The sequence below is a fragment of the Panthera uncia genome, chromosome D4 (assembly GCF_023721935.1).
Source record: "Panthera uncia isolate 11264 chromosome D4, Puncia_PCG_1.0, whole genome shotgun sequence".
In the NCBI taxonomy this organism is placed as follows: domain Eukaryota; kingdom Metazoa; phylum Chordata; class Mammalia; order Carnivora; family Felidae; genus Panthera; species Panthera uncia.
In genome coordinates this window covers 89747434-89766650 of record NC_064807.1, presented here as the reverse complement: position 1 = coordinate 89766650, position 19217 = coordinate 89747434, and the positions used below count along the sequence as shown (strand labels likewise).

The following is a 19217-nucleotide window of genomic DNA, read 5'->3' as shown; positions in this document are numbered from 1 at the left end:
GTGGCGTGAGGTCTGCGGCTGACGTTCACGTGGCTTTTATGGATGAGAGAGCAAGCAGAGGTGCAGGAAGTGAATCCAGAAAAGCACCCAGGTGGCTGTTCTTTATGCGACCTTTATAACTTTGCCAGGGGTGTGAATGTTCTTGGAATAAAATGCCTGGGACACAGAGGCAGGAAGGACTGAGGACTGACCAGGCTTGAGTGACACGGAGGCCACAGGGGACCTTAACACCCGTAGCTCGGCCGGGGTCGTGGAGACGAAGCCGGCCTGAAGCAGACTTGACAGAGACCTGGAAACAAAGAGCCCGTTTCTCCAGTGAGGTCTGCTGCCGGGGGCGTGGGCTAGAGAGGAGGAGGTGGTGGGGAGCTGCCTTGCTCTGGGGCGGGGGGGGGGGGGGGGGGGAACCACTTCGCTTTCCATTTCCAATGGGGACGGTGGCCTCAGCCCAGGAGAACAAGACACTGATGGTGCAGAGAGCCTGTTGCTCCGGTGTCATGACACTGAAGACAGTCGAAACCCCCGTCAAGTTTGGTCCACTCCGTCGGCCTTTTCCCCACACGTGCTCCATTGGTTGCAGTCCTTTTTTCTTCGTCAGTGTCAGATACAAGTTATTTCTGCAACGAGGGTATTTCAGGAAGAGATCATCACCGGTCTCCTCGATGCGGAGCCTTCCCCAGGCCACCCCCAGAAAACCAGGGCCAGAGCCAGGACTGGGCCCCAGCTCCCACCTGTGTGGCACCCCTGCTTGGCCGTGGGGGTCTCTGCGCCCCAACACCATTGGGCTTGTGTCCTTCCCTGTCCCTGAGACTGCACTGTGTGCTGCCACCTCCTCCGTAGACCAACTGCCGTCTCCCTCGCGAGGAGGCACGCTGGCGACAGGGAGTGGGCTCGAAACCCCCTTTCTTGGGGGGGCCTGGCACCCGGCACTGGGCCTAGCATCCCGTCTGGGTTGAGCCCCAATTTCTGCTGCTTCCCTCCCCGGCTCGGTGGCTGCGGACACAACGCTTCAAACCCTTCGAAGCCCGTGGCCGTTCCTCCCTGTAGTGCAGGTAACTGCCACACCAACGCCAGGTCCAGCGAGGACGAGATGGGACCGAAGTACAGGCAGCTGGACCTCGTGACGTGCAACGATGCCAGTATTTCTCTAGTCGCCAAGCGTTACGGACTTTCCAGCTCCCAGGCAGTTCTAGGCGACGGGAATGCAGCCGTTAGCCCCAAACTGACCAAGTCCCCGTTTGCCCAAAGCCCCTGTGGGTGGAAGGCTTACCTGGAGCCCCAGGCTGTCCAGGCAGAGCCCAGCAGCTGTTCTCCCCACAGCCAGCGGGAAACCGGGGGTGATCCCAGACTGGTCCCGGACCATCAAGAAGGAGCCAACCAATGCGAGATGGCAGTGCTGTTTTTATTCAGCTGTCTTGTTACAAAACCCACCGGAATGTGTGTGGCAGAGTGAGGAAGGTCCCTTGCTCTCAGCATCCCTCTCCCCACCACAACCCTGCGGGGACGGTCCGCTACCAGGGGCCCTCAGGACAAAGCAGCAGGTGCATCTCTGCACAGGAGACCGGAGGGTGGAGCGTGGACTTGGCCAGTACTGTCCACCGAGTGCCACCCTGTGGCTTGTACATAGCAGGACGTCCTCCGGCCCCACTATTGGCCTGGACACACTGTCTAGGAAACGTCTGCCCAGCAGGCCAGGTGGGCAGTGAACAGAGGTGGCATCTCCGAGGGACAGGCTACCTTGGAAACGGTTGAGGGCAGTATCTTCCCCAACACTCTGGGGGGTGCTGTCCCCGGGCTAAAGGTCCCAAGGAGGCCACACCAGACTTAAGAACCTAGGGTTGCGGGGAGGGGAACCCTGGGAGGCTCAGGCGTGCTCTGTGGGGCCGGGGCCAGTGGAATGGGAGTGGGCAGGGGCTGCAGCCTGCAGGGGGCCAGCGCTGGGCTCCGGAGACGCCAGCACAGGGGCCGAGAGGCCATCAGCAGAGTCTGTGTCGAGGTCCAGCCTCCAGTAAGCTTCGCACAGAGGCAGGTCATTAGCTTCGCAAAGACTTGAGCTTTTCCACCACCAGAAACCCAGGGAGAGACAGGAGCAGGCAGAGATGGATGGAAGCCGGGGCGGGGCAGGGAGCGAGATAGAAGCAGAGTTAAGAAAACAGACCACACCCCAAATCTGCCTTTCCCCTCCTGTGTGCGGGCCCCTCTTCAGGCAAGCCTGGCTCAGGGTGGGTACGTGCGGCCGCACCTGCTTCGGGGTCCTACGGAGCATCCTGAAGGGCGGCCTTCCAGGAGCAGACACCCGTGTGACCTCGACAAGTCCCTCCCAGCTGACTGCCACAAGGCTGAATGGCCTGCGCTGCCATGTCCCTCCCAGCTTGGCTGCCCTCCTTTTGCAGACCCCGGAAAGCAGCGCCCAGAGCTTGCTGTGGTCCCTCCACACTCACTACACTTCACGAGGACGCAAAAGCGGAGACCTGGTCTTTTTGGGATCTCCGCTCAGCAGGGATGGCCGGATGAGGTGATCAGAACCAGAGACCCCGGCGCTCCATTCTGTACCCCTGTACCAGCCGTGTGGTCTCCAACAGGCGCCTAAGCCCCCCGAGCTCAGTCTCCCTGCCTCTAACATGGGGTCTGCAGTGGCGGCAGCCTTCCCGGGCACGGGCACATACGGGTGAGGATGTGGGTGAGCAGCACGGCTCGCTAGGGTTGTCCAAGGGGCGACTAGAGCACGGAGGTCCCCACACCCGTCTAACTGGCTTGCTGCTTCCTCCGGCCCCGCCCCTCACTCCCTCCCCTGCTCCTCCTGCCCTCAGCAGTCTGGGCACAGAGCAGCAGCCCAAGGAGAGTGCAGGGTGATAGGCAGAGAAAGAGCAAGCTGTGAACAGGAAGCAGGTGAGCACGGCCACGGGCATGCAGGGCACGGCAACCCGGGTTGGGAGCTCTAGGGGACTCGACCCCGTGTAGAGGCCCCGCCTTCTGCAGGTGTTTACAGCCGAGAGGAACTCAGCCTCCTGCGGCTCCAAGGATGGCAAGGAACCCCCTGGGTGAACCAGAGACTGACGGGGCAGGACATGGGAAGCCTGCCACTCAGGCCCCTGGGTTCCCTGCAGTCTTGTCAAGTGACTTTGGGCAGGTCCCTCATGGCCACCCCCGGCCCCGGCCCCCAACCCCAACAGGCAGGGCTGAACTGCTGTCCTGTAACCACTTAGTCCACACGCCCGGCCCTCGGGAACATCAGGAAACACACACAGGGACATGAAGGGATCATGCAGCATCCAGTGGGGCTGGGAGCCATGTCCCAGCGTGGTCTGAGACACCCCTACCCCTGTGGACCTACTCAGGACCCCTCTCTGAAGAGTGTTTAAGAGGTATCTGCCACGTATCTGTTGAGCCAATAGATTTCAGGGACCAGAGGTGGCCCCAGAACCCTCTGGAAAAGTCTAGAACCATTCCAGCTAAAGAGAGACACTATGCCTTCTCATAGACACCAAGATGACCAAGACAGTGGGGGCTGGCATGGAGTACAGGGCAGGGAAACCAAGGCCCAGACCGCAGAGAGTGCTGGCCCTGGGCCTCTGTGGCCCCAGCATGGCCTCCGTGGGACAGGAAGGAGCGTTTGAAAGCCAGCACAGGAAGAACAAACCCCACAGGTTTGTGTGGGCAAGGGCATGGGGGGCACAGACTCTGTCTGAACAGAGACTTGATTTTTCCGGCCAAGGGGCACAGAGGAGCGAGGCCTCCCAGTTTCCAGCCTCCGTTTTCCTCCATGTGAATCACACAGGGACTCTTGAGTTCTCAGGGCCCCTCGAGCTCAGAAGACTCAGGGTTTGGAATTCTAAGTCATGCACGCAGGCTGGGGTGACAGGTCCTGCCAGCTGCCGTATCCCTGTGGCCCAGCATGGGCCTAGCATGTAGCAGGGCTCCGGTCTGTGAACCGGGCCGAGCTGAACAGGAACTCAGTGGGGTCGTACCCCCGGCCCGGCCTTCGAGGCCATCCTCGGTTCGAGTTTTTTCCTCCTTCGCACCCTTCTGTGGACCCTGACGCGCGCCGTGAGGTTTCGGTGACGCCCATGTGGAGCTACATCCCTAGGCAGGCACTAGCGTCCTGCACGTTCTGGGCGTGAACCTGGGCTGCCAGAAGCTCACCCAGCTCCGGCTGGAATGTTTAGATACTGGCTAACAAGCTAAGAGAACCACACAGGCCCAGAGTGAGGCAGCCAGCAGCCCCCCAGGAAATGCTGGCTCCCGCTTGCCCTTCTCGGGCTTGGCCCACCCAACCCCTGAAGTTCTGCGATTTTCATCCTGCTGCCCAGGGCCTGGCAGTCAATATAAATCGTCTGTCCACCAGTGGCTCTGACCACGAGCTCTGCTCTCAAACCCGGGCACGGGGCTGTGCCGCCAAGACCAGGAAGGGCTCGGAAAGACGGGACCTTCTGGACTGCCGGCCGGGCGCGGGCCCACGGGTGTGCTCTGCGCAGGGTCCGGCCCTATCTGTACCTGGACGAGTAATACTCCTCCTCCAGCTCGTACAGGTCGATGGAGATCTCATCCCGCAGGGCGATGAGCTTCCGGTCACACTCTTCCTGCAGGGCTCGCAGCTGCTGGTTGCGCTGGTCGATGGCCTCGTTCACCGATGGGAAGTCATTGAGGATGAGAAACTGCTTGAGGTCGGACACCAGTTTCATCAGGGACTCGCCGGCTCGGACCTGCGGCCACCAGGAGCAGAGCAGGGGTGGTGAGGAGGCCACGGCGGCCCTGTCTCCGTTTCTTCCTCTGTAAAGTGGGACTAGGGCGTGGACCTTCCCAGGGTCATTGTGGGAAGGGAGAGAACTAGAGAGGAGTCCCGGGAGGGCAGGGTCCCTGGCTCCCGCCCTGACTGTAGAAGAGGCTTTCCCCGGGGCTTCCCAGCCCCACGGGGCCGCCAGCTTCCTCTCCAGGCGGTGCTCCACTCCCATCACATGGGTTCCTTGAGCCCCCACTTCACAGAGCCTCAAACCCCAGATAAGACTGCCACCCTGCCTGATGCCTGCCCCGCGCTTCCTTGGGGCAGCGTGCAGGCCAGCTGGGCGCGACTCCTCGGGGCTCTCCCCACACATTCTCACCGGTGGGCACACACTGACGGGAATGTTTGGTCAATGTGCTCGTTCTGTGGCACCGGAAGGGATTAAAACGCACACCTCGTTTCGCTCAGCAATTTACTTCTCCCCCAGTGAATCTCGAGGAGCCTTCTCGTCAGCCAAGGAGGGCCGACCCCTCTCTAAGCACCGCACGGCGCTCGACGTGATGGACGTGGCCCACCACCTGCCGCCCCTCACACGACTGCCACAGACAGCCCTCCTCTCGAGAGGAGTCTCCTGAGGATCGGTTTGCCCTTCCTCCCCCCGCCCCCCACCGGAAAGCCCCCGTGCGGACCGTGAGGCTCCCGGAGCCCGGGCTGTGCCCTCCACCTAGTGACTCACGATGTTGGCAGCTCGCACGTGCATCTCGTAATTGTCCTGCTCGCCCTGAGTGGCCCTCGACACTTGAGTCTCGTCCTCGATCTGGAGGACAAACAAGAAAGCCCAGAATCGGCAGGTGCCCCAGCCCACAGGTGACTGGCCGGCTGCACACACCCACAGTGGCTGCCTCCTGCCTGTCGTCCGCTGTACCTTCTCCGCCGGGCACTGCTGACCTGACCTTGGGCGACGTTCAGCCGCACCCCCTCTCGTCATCTTCTAAGGAGCTAACGGGCACCTTCATTGGGACAGGTGGACGCCTGTGTATGTTGACTGCCTCGCCACGTGCAGGGAGGTCTCGGGCAAGTCTTTTTTGGGGTGTGGAGCCTTGTTCTGTGTGAAACGGGGTCACTGGCTGAGGTGCTCGGTAAACCAACTGCCAAACGAGTAAAGGCACAACGTGGTTCTCTTAAGTGACCATTTACGGAGCATTTCCAGGGTGCCGGGCGCCACGTTAAGCACGTGACCACCGTTAACTTGCGACGTTCTCACCGAAGCCCCGACTGCCATCCCTGGTCTACAGGAGGGCAAAGCTGAGGCAGGGCAGACCCGAGAGTGCACTCAAGGTGTCTCCGACGGTAAACAGAGGCGCCAGGAGTGCTGCTGGCCTGTCACTGCTCCAACCTCTCCATCTGGACGGGGCTTTCACAGGGGGTCTTGCCAGGCACGGGCAGGGGTCAGGGCACTCTGCAGTGAGGAGCTGGACACCCTGGGTGCAAATCCTGGCTCTGCCAGTTATTAGCAGAACGACCTTGGCAAATCACTGAGTCTCCCGAGCCTTGGTTTCCTTCTCTAAATAGAAACAACAGTACTGCCCCGTGGAGGGTTTCTGTGAAGGTTAAACGGAAGGAGACCCAGACGGCCCTGGGAATACAGCGACACACGGTGAACAAACGCTAAACACAGGCCAGCCAGCTTCATCGCCTTCAGAAAGCCTTCGGAGGGTGGCAGCAGTCTCAAAGATCCAGCCCCACCCAGACACTGGCCACGCTACCGTCCTGGAGGAGCCTCCCCAACTTTTCTCACTGACCTCACTCACTTGCAACAGCTACCGCATCTGGGCCCCCATCAGGCCCCACAGCAACCATTTTATAAAGTCATCCAATCGCCAGAGGGCTTTAGGTTGCGGGAGAAACCGAGGCACTGAGAAGGCTCGTTCCCGCCCAGACCCACGCTGCTCGTAAGTGGCGCCGGACGTCCAACCCTGGCAATCTGACTAGACTCCTCTCCAGCTTCATCTGTCGACCCGCTTGGCATTGCTGACCCCCCCCCCCCCCCCGTACAGTCCTCCCAAATGTTTTTCCCATGTGGACATAAGCCGGGCCTGTGTGTGCACTGCTGTATCCTCACCACCGGGCACAGAGCACCTGCTCCATGTTCAGTGGGTGCTGCTGAAAGCAGAAATCACCCCCCCCCCCACGCCATGACCCTTGACCAGAGCAGGCCAGCTACTCAGCTCACCACCATCCCCAGACCCTGCTCCTTCCCTTGGTCCCAGACCCCGGGGCGCCCACCTTGGCAGTCTTGATGATCTCGGTGAAGTTGTCCATGATGGACTTGATGTCGTCCTTGAGCCGCTTGTTGTAAGACTGCAACAGTGTCTCCTTGCTCTGCGGCAGGGCTCTCTGCTGGGCCATGGCGGGGGCCTCAGGCAGTGCAGGGACAGAGATCTGGGGCCACCGGTCGCCACCTGGGAGCCAGAGTCCGGGTGAGCGGAGCCAGCCTCAGCCGCCCACATCCCAGCAGAACTGGGATCTCGGGAGAGGCCCTCTCCGCTAAGCACACCTGTCCCACCATCCGCACACAGGCACACTGCGGGGACTCGTGTCCCGGCCGCTCAGGGGCGAGGCCCGAGCCTTCCCCGGCCCCTCCGCCGGAGCGTCCCTCCGACTCTACCGCCACCGCCGCGCCCAAGGCTCCCTCGCTCGGGGTGAGGGTCTGGGGGTAGTCCCGGGCCACCTCCGTCTCCGCGCCAGGAGCCTTGCGCCTGCGCGCCGCCGACCGACGGAACTCGCGGCCTCGGAGCCGCTTAGTGGGGAGGGTCACACCCGAGAAAAGACGGCGACCCCGCTCCGCCGCCCCCACCTGGTCCGCAGAGCCCGGCGCGACGGGCACTCGGTCGGGGTGGAGACGAGCGTGCGTCCCTCCCAGTAAGACCCGGCTCCCTGCCGCCGTCTCCGCTCCGCTCCCGTACAGCGCCGACTCGCCGCGGTAGGCGCGGTAGGCACCGCCCCCGGGCGGAAGCGCGCGAGAGCGGTCCTGTGGCTTTAAATCCGAAATCCCGCGCAGACGTTAGTTCTCGCGATCTCCGAGGTCGCCTACATATTACCCACAATTCTCTTTTTCTGTCTCTCTTCTCCAGCCTTCCAAGATGGTGAGCGATATGGCGGTTCTCGGTGTTGAGCTGGGTCCGGCTTCTATCCACTGCCATCCTCTTCGGGGCGTGGCCGTGCGGGGATCCCTCCACGGCGTAGCGCTAGGGGAGCCCCGCGGGGCCTGGCGGGGTGGCACCGGGCCGGGTAGAATCCCGGCGGCTGGGTCGGGGAGCGGGAGAGAGGAGGGCCCCGGCGCGGAGCGCAGCGCCGCAATGCGGGGCTCGGAGCGACGGGGCCGAGCTCCTGGGGGCTCCCCCGGCGGCCTTGGGCGAGAGGTTCCGAGTCCACCGCTGCTGTTTGCGGAGGCTGCCGTGTGCCGGGCCCCTAGAGACGGGGCGCGTAGTTCTGGAACGCGGCGGGCGCGGCAGCCCGGGTGGTGCAGGTGATGTGAAGAGGATTTGCCGTCTGAGTGATGGTGAGGACGCTCCTAACCACCAAGATCGCTGATGCACACGGGCCGTCGCCGCGCTCGCCTCTGGGCTGCCTTGGCCGGGGCCTGGGGGGTCAGGCTCTGCTCGTAGGCGGGGGGATCGGGGCGCCTCCAGAGCAGCGCGTGCGGGAGCGCGGGGTTGATCTGGGTGTCGCTTCTCGCCTAGCCGAAAGGGAAGAAGGCCAAGGGGAAGAAGGTGGCCCCGGCCCCTGCTGTTGTGAAGAAGCAGGAGGCCAAGAAGGTGGTCAACCCCCTGTTTGAGAAAAGGCCCAAGAACTTTGGCATCGGTGAGTAAGGAGAGGGGGGAGGACGGCAGCGGAAAAGCGGAAGTGTGCTGAGCGGAGCGAGGGTCGTGTTCCTGCCCCGTTGATAGGTTTCAGCGGGTGTGGGGTTCCCCCTGGCTGGGATGTGGGTACGCCGGCACAGGGTGCGTGGCCTCGTTGTCCCTCCCCCCCGAGTGTGTGTCAGCTCCGCTAGGATTCGGCTTGGCCACCAGGAAGGCAGCGCTCACAGGCACGTTGACCGCTGCACTGATGGGCGGACCGCTGGGCTGCTTGTTGGATGAGGGAGCGTCGCCAGTGCCCCGTGATCATAGGTGTTTGTGTGCAGATGATGTAAGAGAATATTTGCTATCCGAGAGATGGTGATGATGCTTTAAACCACCAAGATCGCTGATGCACCTACACCCTCCCAAGTGGCGCTAAGCACGAACTTGACCGGGAGTTTGAGCCTCACTTACATCGTTGCCCTTAACTTCTCAGGACAGGACATCCAGCCCAAAAGGGACCTCACGCGCTTTGTCAAGTGGCCCCGCTACATCCGACTGCAGCGGCAAAGGGCTATTCTCTATAAACGTCTCAAAGTGCCTCCTGCGATTAACCAGTTCACCCAGGCCTTGGACCGCCAAACAGGTGAGTTTGTGTAAACCAGCACGGAGACGTTTCCTGGGCAGTTAGGGCTGGATCTGGGGTCTTTAAGGAGTTCTGGGTACTTGCAGGAAACCGGCTTACCAAAATCTGGGTTATCTTGTCTGGTTTCCAGATCGCGAGGGTGGCATAGCTGAAGTGATCTCGTACATAGTCTGAGATTTTTTTTTTTTTTTAAGTTAATTTCTGTTGAGAGCACACACTTGGTGGCACAAGCAGGGGAGGGGCAGAGAGAAGGAGAGACAGAATCCCAAGCAGGCTCCACGCCATCAGCGCAGGGCCCTGTTAAGGGCTTGAACTCACAAACTTGGAGGTCATGACCTGAGCCAGGATCAGGAGTCTGACACTTGCCTGGGCCACCCAGGCGCCCCGTGGTCTGAGATTTGCACTACGATAGTACTTCGGACAGTGACTTAAAGCATCACGTAGATAGCAAAGATCGGAGCTTGAGACGCGAGGCTAAACTGACATCATTCTTGCAGCCACTCAGCTGCTCAAGCTGGCCCACAAATACAGGCCGGAGACCAAGCAAGAGAAGAAGCAGAGATTGCTGGCCCGGGCTGAGAAGAAGGCTGCTGGCAAAGGGGATGTCCCCACTAAGAGGCCCCCTGTCCTTCGAGCTGGTGAGTGGGCCCCTCCTTAAAGAGGGTGAGTGGTGGGGTGGGGCAGGCTGTTGGCAGTGATGTGTGAATTTCTTCACCTGGAAACACCGTGGAGAGCAGAATCCGAGCTTTTTAACCCTGAGCCACAGCTGGGTGTGTACCATAGTAGAGCTGCTTTTGTGACCTGGGCAGTCCCTGTGAACTGCTCATGCAAACTGTTTGTGCTTCCAGGGGTTAACACCGTCACCACCTTGGTGGAAAACAAGAAGGCTCAGCTGGTGGTGATCGCACACGATGTGGATCCTATCGAGGTGTGTCGGATCGGTTGCTAAACGCTGTTAAAGTTAGATTGGGCCCTCATGTCAGTACTGGGAAGACTGGAAGCAAGCTGGAGTTTGCCTCGAGAGGCCCAAGTAGGCATGTGACTGCTTTGCGTTGAAAACAGTACTGATGAGGGATCCCACGGATAGCCATTGCGATGATGTGGATTTCTCACTGAATTCAACCTTGAAGTGCAAAACATGAGCTTTTTAACCCTGAGCAGTTGCTAAGTTAGCTTCTAAATTACTGCTTTTGACCAATATACGTTCTAAAGCTAATGCGCTTTTCCAGCTGGTTGTCTTCCTGCCTGCCCTGTGTCGTAAGATGGGGGTTCCCTACTGCATCATCAAGGGGAAGGCCAGGCTGGGGCGACTGGTCCACAGGAAGACCTGCACCACTGTCGCCTTCACACAGGTTAACTCGTAAGTATGCAAGGGGCCCCCGAACTCCCAGACGTCAGTAGAGGTCAGGCAGTCCTCTCCCCCGGTACGTTTCATTCACTTCTCGGGATTTTACTTTAAAGACCAAATGTTCTACCTTCAAGCAACACGTTCATCTGAATCTTTGCCGATGATGGTTACGAATTTCTTCACCTGAATAAGCCGTGTGGTCATGTTGTGTCTGAGGCAAAGGCCTTGTGTTTGGGGCTATAGAAAGGAAGTTATTCCTGTTTTCTGGAAAGGTAACATGCTGATGACCCCCTTGTCCCTCCTGCCTTTTCAGGGAAGACAAAGGAGCTCTGGCTAAGCTGGTGGAAGCCGTCAGAACCAATTACAACGACAGATACGATGAGGTAAGCAGCAGCTGGGCACAAAATGTTTGGGGTAGGTCAGGCCTGTCTCTGGGGGACTGGCCAGCTCCTCCAGAGCAGTCCTACTGGGCAAAGGACTTGGAGTGGCCAAGGAGAAGACAGCACGACCTAGCATGGCTCCGAGAGCCTGACAACGACAGCCCACGCCAACAGCCTCTCCTGTCATTGCAGATCCGCCGCCACTGGGGAGGTAACGTCCTGGGTCCCAAGTCGGTGGCTCGCATCGCCAAGCTGGAAAAGGCAAAGGCTAAAGAACTGGCCACCAAACTGGGCTGAGTGGGCACAGGTGACTTTTCTGTATATAAAAGTAAATAAAAGGCTCTTTCTCAGCCTGGGCCCATTGGCATTTGGGGTGGACTGTAATTTTTTGTCGTCTTACACACGTTTGGGGTGGTGGCAAGGTCCTTATTCGTTGTAGGGTAGAGTTGTGTTAAACCTGCTGTGTAGGTTGTACGTTGATCGTTTGGAAAAAGCAGCCTTAAGACTGCTTGGTCACATACCAGGCCCAAGCCTGGACTGTATGATCATCCAGTTAAAAGTGGCCCAGGTAGAAAGACGGATACGGCACACAGTGTAGCACAGAGATTTATTTATGCCAGTGGTTGCTGATCCCACATGAAAACATCTCCACAAATCAGCCACTTCCTGATAATTTAGGGGAAGGGCTACATCTGCTAATCTCACACACCAGAAGTCCGACGTAGGAATTTCTTAAACCACAGGTATGACGTAGCTGCACAGAGTCCGTACCTTGGGTCAAAAAGATGAACAGTCAGGATTCTGAAGGGGGGTGGGGGGGACTAGACATCCGGACTCACCCCGTGACATCGTATCGGGGACTCACCAGGTGATGATGTATTGCATGTGCTCGTTCCTCAGAGTGACTCGGGTTTGCCCTCCAATGGGTCCCCCGGGGACGGTGCTCTCTGCAGAGATAACGGACTCAACCCACAAGAGCTATGCCACCAGCTTCTCAGCACCAGTTTCTCCCTACAGCGGCTTGGCCAGCTGTTTCCTCGGAACCTTGCAGAGCTTTTTAGATTTTTGCGCGGCCAAAAGTTCAGTACATACCTTTCACCTGTAACCAACCCTGGGTTGCCTCTTTCCAGACAGATACTCCCCTTTCTCCCAACGGATACTACGATGTAACTAACAGGAAATAACTAGAAAATTTCCAGGGCTAAAAGGAAGGTAGAACGGGGTATTTACAAAAAAGCTACTCGATCTTCTAGGATGGGCTGATCACAACGTACTGAAGTCGGCATCAATGAAAATGGGGTCTGCGCCTGTGAGCCTGGCCATGGCCTCCAGGTCCCGGTAGTGCCAGTGATTTCTTTCTGGATTGTTCTCAGGGACAAAGGGCTTCCTGGTTTCTGTCAGCCTCACCATCCCAACTAGGTCCACTTCTCCCTCGATCTAGAAAGGAGAATGTGAGATTCCTCCTTAAGGCCTGTGGTTCCTATACAGCCCTGCTCACAAAAAAAGGAGGGTTCTTGCCCCTTACCTGGCCTTTCTGCCGTGTATCCGGATTCACTTTCTTCCTGGGGACAAACCCTCTATTTACCAGGATGGTGATTCTGAAGTAACAAAGTATGCTCTCAGGTGGAGAAGGATTTTTGGACAAAGGTTAACGCTGGTAGTCTCCGGGAGAACAAGGAGCAGGTGTGCCCCGGGAAGGCCTGCCTTTGTCCAGCCTGTGTCCTGACTGGCAGAACACCAACTCTGAAGACAGATACCCAGGGCCCCTGGGAATCCCTGCCCGCATCCATCTCCGCTTCCTCCCTCGGGCCTCCTCCTGCGACATCCACGCAGTGAATGACCCTCTCCCACAACGAGAGTTCTGACCTGTCTGTCCTACTCACCCCAGCTCTGTGCAGTGGAAGGGGGTGATGACATAGGCCCCGCTCTCCGGCGAGGAAGAGAGGCGGCCGGCCTCCCGGGCCTCCCGGGCCGGGTCCACCATCGTCCGAGGCATCATGTACAGCTCCTTGGAGTGGTCAAAGTGCCCCCTGACCTTCACTGGCCTGTACTCCAGGTTCTTCAGTTCCATTGGGCTACACAGCAGTGGGGAGAAGTGAGGCCCGACGAGATCGGGCGGGAAGTCAAAGCCCGTGAGGCCTGCGCGTCACAAATAGGGCACGCGTTTGCTCCCCTAAACTAGCTCTTGTCCCTCCAGGACAGTGGGTCAAAAGGAGGGGTAGAGACAAGAGAATCACTTAGGATGCTTTTTCAAGATTCTGCTCTCCTGTCAAGACCACATGAGGGGACACCACCCCACCCACCAGGTAAGAATTACTGCTCCGGGGAGCCCATCAGCACTGTGCCCCCACAGGTACGATGGGCCTGGAAAAAAAGGTGAAACCCCAAGTCACAGATCTCTTTCTAAAAATGTCATGCCACCCCCCCCCCCAACGGTGGTCAGGAAGCTCATTAGAACAGCTCCTCTTGAGGGCTCCCGTCTGAGGGTCAGGACAGCAAGCGGAAGCAGCCAGGCCCCGCTGCCGACCTTGAGTGAGGCCGGTCCCAGGCGGGCAGCCACACACTCACTCTGCTGGCAGAGGGATGGGCTCAGCCATAACTCTAGACTCGAGCTCTGCTATCAGCTTCAGCTTCCACTTTCGACGCTGGACCTGTGGAAACAGCACACCCAAGCAGGTGGCAATAAGGGCAAAAGCTCAGAGCCCCCATGGGCGCCTGGGTAGCTCAGTCGGTTAACCATCTGACTTCGGCTCAGGTCATGCTCTCCTGTTTCATGGGATTGAGCCCCGTGTCCGACCCTGCTGACAGCTCAAAGCCTGGAGCCTGCTTCGAATTCTGTGTTTCCCTCCCTCTCTACCCTTCCCTGCGTGTGCGTGCGCTCTCTCTCCCGAAAATAAACAAACGTTAAAAAGAAAAAAGAAAAAAAAAAAAAGAGCCATCAGCGCTAAAGCTAGTATTTACCTGCCAGGTCCCCAGGCCAAAGGCAGTCACAGGAATGAGAAGCAGGAACCACTGGAGAAAGGAGTCATCCTCTGCTTTGGTGGCAGGTGCTTCAGCTGCAGAACTACCACACCTGCTTGGGCTCCAGGCCAACCCTAGGAAGGTTTCCAACCGTGGCGTGGGGTCAGAAGCCCCCGGCAGATAGACCTGGAGCAGCCTAGACACGAGCACTACTGCCCCAGAGTGAACAGACCAGCCTGTGGCCACCGGGCACGCTCCCTGGACGTTCACCGACTGCATAAGCAAGACCTAGGGCCTAGTCCTGCCTTTGCCACCAACCCCGACCCTGGGTAATTCGTGCAACCATCTCATGCCTTTTACACAACCAACAGTCTGCCGCGTACTCGTCGCACTAAGATGCACCCGCTATGCAGAGAGGGAAGCGCGATCAACTCGGGAAAGGGGCTCCCAAGAGCACTCCCAACAGCTTCTCTTGTTCCCTGCTCGTGAACTTAAAGATGGAACCACGTACAGGGAAAGTGCAATTCAGCGGTCAGAGCGTGAGCCTCATCAAATGAGGGCACCTCGGGCGTCGCGGACGGTAAAAACGCAGGCCTGGAGCAAGGGTTCTACAGCACCCTTCCTTCTTACGCAGTACGCTATCCTGCCGGACGTGCACGCGCAACCCGCACGCCGCGGCTGTGCTGTCGTCTAGGGCCCCGCCGGGCGTGACTCGGGAGTACGAGGGGCCGGCCCGCGGGCCACCCCGGCTGAGAGGCACGCCCGCGTTCGGGCGGCAGTTCGAAGCTCCTCTCAGTGCCTGCGGCCGCCCCCCCCCCCCCCGCTTACAAAGCGGGGCGTCTTTTCCCAGGTGCCCAGGTCACACCCGGACGAGTCCTCACCTGGGCGCAGGGGGACCGCAAGGACGCTCCTCCGGACGGCGCGCGCCGGGGCCTACGGAGACCGAGGGGCTGGCTGAGCCGGCCCAGGCCGGGTCCGGGTCCTCCAGCCCGCCCGACTCGTGCCCGCCCCGCGCCCCGCACCCCGCTCACCGGCGCCGGCCGCGCAGCGCGAAACCCCAGCCACCGCACCGCCGCCGCCGCCGCCATCTCCCCGCCCCGCCGGCGCTTCCGGGACGAGAGGCGTCTGCTTCCGGGGCGCCGCCGAGCCCCGCCCCCGGCCCACGTGGTGCGAGCGGCGCCGGCTTCCAGCTCCGAGGGCGGCCGAGCCATGAGCGAGCCGCCGGCCGAAGTGCTCGCCTTCCTCCGCGAACACCCGAGTCTGCGGCTGGAGCCCGGCGCCGCTAAGGTCCGCGGGGCCGGAGGAGGAGGTGCGGACCTGCTCGGGCGGTCCCCGCACCCCCTGACCCTCTCGCCCGCCCTCCGCCCCGCAGGTGAAATGCGCTCTCACCGGCCACGAGTTGCCCTGCCGTCTGCCCGAACTCCAGGTCTACACCCGCGGCAAGAAGTACCGGCGGCTGGTCAGCGCCTCTCCGGCCTTCGATTACGCGGAGTTCGAGCCGCACATCGTGCCCAGCACCAAGAACCCGTACGTGGGAGCGGGCTTAGGCCGGGTACTGCGGGAGGGGCCCCGAGTGGAGCCGGGTCCCGGCGCTGAGTCTGGCCGCTGCCGCGAGGTGGATTCGGAGCCCCGGCCCCTCCCCGCTGACTGCGCGCTCCTCGAGGGCTTGGCGCCGTCCTTCGTAGGTAGATGTTAGGAGACTGGACATCCGGGTTGCAGGCTAGAGCTCCCCGGTGAGCCCCCTCTCCGTGGTGCGTGTTTGCTTTTCGTAACGCTGAGGCTTGTCACCTAAGGCTCTGAATGCGGTGAGTTCCACGTATTTAAGGAGAACTTTGGTGTAGCTGAACGTGTACGGTTGACAGCACTAGTTGAAGGGAGGGGGCCGGGGGATGCTCCCGTTCATCTAGGACTTTGCCAAGCCAGGTCTTCACGTGCATTCCCGTGGGCCGGAGCGGATGCTGATGACCAGGTGTGTTCCAGGTAAACGCCGAGAGGTCACGGTCCGTCCGGGTCACTGGTTCTCCACCCCAGTTGCGGGGTGGAATTGTTTTCCAGCCTTTAAGAATCTTGATGCCCAGTCTGCTTCGGAGACTTCTTTGCCAGACTCTGGGAATGATTCCAAGACGCAGCCGTGGTTGGAGAGCCACTGGTCCAGACCCTTGTGAACATCCCTGCCAGCCCACGTTTGCCTGTCCCCTAGGCACCAGCTGTTCTGCAGACTCACCCTGCGGCACATCAACAAGGTCCCCGAGCATGTGCTGAGGCACACCCAGGGCCAGCGGTACCAGAGAGCTCTGCGTGAATGTAAGTAGCCGTGGGCGGAAGCAGCCTGCCTCAGTTTACAAGTATTTCGGGTGCATGCCTGCTCTTCTCCAGGACCAGTGCCCTCGAAGGCAGAAGTGGTGTCTCAGTCAGCTTTTGGCAGTAGCTGGTGGTGCACCCGGCCCAGCCCAGGGGAGGGGTGGTGGCGGAGACTGCGGTAAAGCAGGCAGTGGGCCCCGACATAACTGAGTGCTGTGGCGGTCGTGTGCCGAGGGCCGCCAGGAGGCCCTGGGGAGGCGGGGTTTCTGGGCTGAGACTTTAGGGACATAGCAAGTAGAGGCAAGAGTGCTCCCGTTAGAGGAAGGATTCCGGCAAGATTAGAGGCAGAAAAACACTTGGTTGTGGGAGGTCCTGAAGGACGGCCGCTGTGACACCACGCAAGATGGGGTCGGGGTCAGCAAGGTAGGTGGGACAAGACCACAGGGGGTCTTGGAGGCCACAAAGGACTGAAGCGGGGACTGGCAGTCACTGTGTGCGTCAGGGTCACTGTGGTGGGGGGTGGGGGGTGGGAAGGAGTGGAGCAGGGGACCCTTGGCGGCTGTGCAGCCAGCTGAAGGTGACGGTGGCCGGGGCTACAGGTGCCGGCAGGGAAGATGTGGACGGATTGCAGCTGTTCTGTGGGTAGAATCAGTAGGTGAGGGAGAGGAAGAAGTCGGCTGTGACTCCCGGATTCCTGGCTCGAGAACTGGGGTGCTTACGAGAGTGGCATCTGAGTCACGGGCTTTGTGGGGAAATGAAGCATTCTCTTCAACGTGTGTCAGGGAAGGTGGCTGTTGAAGACGTGGGCCAGTGCTCAGATGACGCACACCACTGACACTAAGTGGCGTTTGCGTCCACAGAGCCACAGAAGAGGGGACGCGGGGCCAGGCCTGAGCAGGGAAGAGCCCCAGGAGGGGGAGAAGCAGGCGGGGTGGTGTCGGGACGGAGGTGTCGAGGAGGAAATGGTCGACGCTTCTCAAATGCTCCTGACGGGAAGGTGGGGACGGAGCCGGCGGGAGCCCCACGGGGAAGCGAGGGCCAGGTGGCGCAGAGCCAGTGGACCCGGGTATGGAGAGAGAGGCAAGGAGAGGGAGAGAACTCTGAAGGCTGTGTTTCCCCAAGAGGAAATGAGGCCCAGTCTTCGCCCACGGGCAAAAGTGAAGGACCCCTGAAGGGTCCCACGTTGGCACAGAGCCTGGGGGCTGCTGGGTGTGGGTGGGAAGGGAGGGACTGGGTTTTCCCCAGTAAGAGAGTCATCCTGATGCTGGAGCGTGTGGCTCACGGGACCGGCGGCCGAGAGGAGCCAAAGCCCGGCAGCCGGGGAACCTGGCCGGGGGTTCTGAGAGGGGACTCCAGGTGCGGGGTCCACCGGCCCCGAGGCCGTGTGGGGCCACAGAGCGAGTGGCAGAGATGAGGCAGGAGAGAAGAGCCTGGCGGTGGGGGACATCAGAGGCCGGGGCCCGGTCCCCTCCCCCTCCTCCCTGAGACCGGAGAGCGCCGCCCACAGAGGGCCACCTTCAACAGCCAGGCTCCTTGGTGCCACCCCGCTCCTCATCGGGGCTTGGTCTGTGTCCGCCATGCCGGGCGTCCGGCCTCCCCAAGGCCTCTGTACACGAGACGGTGTGGAGGCCTCGTCGCGGCCCCCCCTGCTCCGGGCAGGGTCAGCAGCGGCCAAGCTCCCGCTCTCACCCTCACCCAGGCTGGGGCCTGGCACAGCTCTGCGTCTGCTCACGCCTCGCCCGCGCCCCCACCGGCCTCCCTCCTCTCCTTTCCCGGTAGGAGCTGAGCCAGGGCACCTCCCGCCACCACATTTTACCCAGCAGACGGGGGGGGGGGGGGGGGGGGGGTTGGGGGCCCGGTGGAGCCGGTCTCTGCTCCGGAGGACAGGGGGGCAGACACGGCGTGCCGGCCCGTCTCCCAGATGAAAGGTGTCAGAAGCAGGGCGCGGAGTACGTGGCCGCCTGCCTCCTGCACAGGAGGAGGAGGAGGGAGGACCAGGTGGACGGCGCCGGGCCGCCTCGCCGGGGAGAAGCCTTCTGGGAACCTTCGTCCGGTGAGGACGGCGCAGCTGCGAGTGACAGTGATGACAGCATGACAGACCTGTACCCGCGTGAGTGGGACCGGCCCCCTCGGCCCCGGCTGCGCCCCCTCAGCCCCGCGCAGACGGTGACCCGGACCTAAAACTGCCCATCCCTCTGTCCCTCTCAGCCGAGGTGTTCACCAGAAAGGACCCGGGAGGGACTGAACACGGGGACGGCACTGAGGACTTTCTGACCGAGGAGGAGGACGAGAGGCCAAGGGGCCTGACGGAGACGGGCCCTGGGGGCGGAGAAGAGACGCGAGGGGACCAAGAGCCGGTCCTCAAGCGCCGGAAGGTGAGTTGCAGCTTCCCCTGCCGACGGTTCTCCGTTTCCTTACAAAACCTGTGTAAAGAACCTTTCTGTGGCAGATAAAATGCCAAGCTAACGTTTCGGAAGTAAACTAGAAGCCGAGGCTGCTTTGGCCTGACGGGGCCAGGGGCTGCCGCACGGACGCTGGGCTCTGCAGCCCGTCCGAGGGGACTCCGGGACGCACGCCGCAGGGGACCCGCGGGAGGGCCTTGTTAGGCCATGGCCAAGGTTCCTTCGCCCTCAGGTCTGCAGGAGATCCAGAGCTCGCTGGAGGCTGGGGGCGGGGGGGTGGCATTTCAGGGAAGCCACGGGTGGACAGCTGGCCTGACTCGGGGGCGCCCCTCCGAGAGGACGGGGATGGCTCACTAACCGGAGCTCCGTGTTCGTGTTCCAGAGGCAGTTGGGCTCAGCGAAGAAGTTCAGACGTCACCACCGTAAACCCAAGAGCTTCAGCTCTTTTAAACAGTCAGGTTAATAAACGGCTGCCGGAGAAAAGCACACGTGGAAAGCTTTTCCGAAATCCTTCAGGTCCTCGAGCCCGGGTCCTCTTCAAGCCACCTGCTGTGCGCCCTCTCAGCCGACGGGGTGGGTGTCTCAGGGTCCCCTCCATCCACTCACATTTGCTGCCCCCG

General features: G+C 60.8%; 4 protein-coding genes and 5 non-coding genes across 13 annotated transcripts; 7 read left to right on the top strand and 2 right to left on the bottom strand.

Annotated features, from left to right (window-relative positions):
• Nucleotides 1–92: 92 nt before the first annotated feature.
• On the bottom strand, nucleotides 93–7718 carry MED22 (mediator complex subunit 22). Of its 2 annotated transcripts, XM_049631265.1 has the most exons (5): nucleotides 7575–7718; nucleotides 7004–7179; nucleotides 5454–5534; nucleotides 4492–4700; nucleotides 93–2051 (listed from the first exon to the last, which is right to left on the bottom strand). In XM_049631265.1, exons 2-5 carry the CDS (start codon nucleotides 7124–7126, stop codon nucleotides 1862–1864), a joined length of 603 nt encoding a protein of 200 aa, XP_049487222.1. In that variant the 5' UTR covers nucleotides 7127–7179; nucleotides 7575–7718; the 3' UTR covers nucleotides 93–1861. The 2 variants fall into 2 exon arrangements, with proteins under 2 accessions (XP_049487222.1, XP_049487214.1); XM_049631257.1 differs by lacking the exons at nucleotides 7004–7179; nucleotides 7575–7718 and having other exon boundaries at nucleotides 5454–6242.
• A 69-nt stretch (nucleotides 7719–7787) lies between these two features.
• RPL7A (ribosomal protein L7a) lies at nucleotides 7788–11300 on the top strand. The gene is made up of 8 exons (XM_049631222.1): nucleotides 7788–7863; nucleotides 8461–8581; nucleotides 9056–9205; nucleotides 9703–9843; nucleotides 10054–10133; nucleotides 10435–10565; nucleotides 10867–10936; nucleotides 11126–11300. The coding sequence occupies exons 1-8, from the start codon at nucleotides 7861–7863 to the stop codon at nucleotides 11228–11230; spliced, it is 801 nt and encodes a 266-aa protein (XP_049487179.1). The 5' UTR covers nucleotides 7788–7860; the 3' UTR covers nucleotides 11231–11300.
• On the top strand, nucleotides 8242–8315 carry LOC125928105 (small nucleolar RNA SNORD24). The gene has a single exon (XR_007459560.1). It is a non-coding gene; the product is annotated as a small nucleolar RNA SNORD24 (small nucleolar RNA).
• On the top strand, nucleotides 8899–8973 carry LOC125928098 (small nucleolar RNA SNORD24). Its single transcript, XR_007459558.1, has one exon. It is a non-coding gene; the product is annotated as a small nucleolar RNA SNORD24 (small nucleolar RNA).
• On the top strand, nucleotides 9895–9969 carry LOC125928088 (small nucleolar RNA SNORD36). The gene has a single exon (XR_007459554.1). It is a non-coding gene; the product is annotated as a small nucleolar RNA SNORD36 (small nucleolar RNA).
• Nucleotides 10296–10367, top strand: LOC125928084 (small nucleolar RNA SNORD36). The gene has a single exon (XR_007459551.1). It is a non-coding gene; the product is annotated as a small nucleolar RNA SNORD36 (small nucleolar RNA).
• LOC125928094 (small nucleolar RNA SNORD36) lies at nucleotides 10708–10774 on the top strand. The gene has a single exon (XR_007459556.1). It is a non-coding gene; the product is annotated as a small nucleolar RNA SNORD36 (small nucleolar RNA).
• Nucleotides 11301–11523: 223 nt separating the features above from the next.
• LOC125923122 (surfeit locus protein 1) lies at nucleotides 11524–15011 on the bottom strand. 3 transcript variants are annotated; one of them, XM_049631200.1, is made up of 9 exons: nucleotides 14926–15011; nucleotides 14776–14827; nucleotides 13895–14046; nucleotides 13502–13584; nucleotides 12817–13008; nucleotides 12459–12531; nucleotides 12208–12370; nucleotides 11799–11880; nucleotides 11524–11704 (listed from the first exon to the last, which is right to left on the bottom strand). In XM_049631200.1, the coding sequence occupies exons 1-9, from the start codon at nucleotides 14980–14982 to the stop codon at nucleotides 11635–11637; spliced, it is 924 nt and encodes a 307-aa protein (XP_049487157.1). In that variant the 5' UTR covers nucleotides 14983–15011; the 3' UTR covers nucleotides 11524–11634. The 3 variants fall into 3 exon arrangements, with proteins under 3 accessions (XP_049487157.1, XP_049487142.1, XP_049487149.1); XM_049631185.1 differs by having other exon boundaries at nucleotides 13895–14028; nucleotides 14926–15010; XM_049631192.1 differs by lacking the exons at nucleotides 14776–14827; nucleotides 14926–15011 and having other exon boundaries at nucleotides 13895–14707.
• Nucleotides 15012–15034: 23 nt separating this feature from the next.
• Nucleotides 15035–19083, top strand: SURF2 (surfeit 2). Of its 2 annotated transcripts, none has more exons than XM_049631243.1 (6): nucleotides 15035–15181; nucleotides 15267–15421; nucleotides 16095–16198; nucleotides 18117–18305; nucleotides 18404–18570; nucleotides 18645–18973. In XM_049631243.1, the coding sequence occupies exons 1-6, from the start codon at nucleotides 15104–15106 to the stop codon at nucleotides 18678–18680; spliced, it is 729 nt and encodes a 242-aa protein (XP_049487200.1). In that variant the 5' UTR covers nucleotides 15035–15103; the 3' UTR covers nucleotides 18681–18973. The 2 variants fall into 2 exon arrangements, with proteins under 2 accessions (XP_049487200.1, XP_049487192.1); XM_049631235.1 differs by lacking the exon at nucleotides 18645–18973 and adding an exon at nucleotides 18980–19083 and having other exon boundaries at nucleotides 15036–15181.
• The last annotated feature ends 134 nt before the right edge of the window (nucleotides 19084–19217 follow it).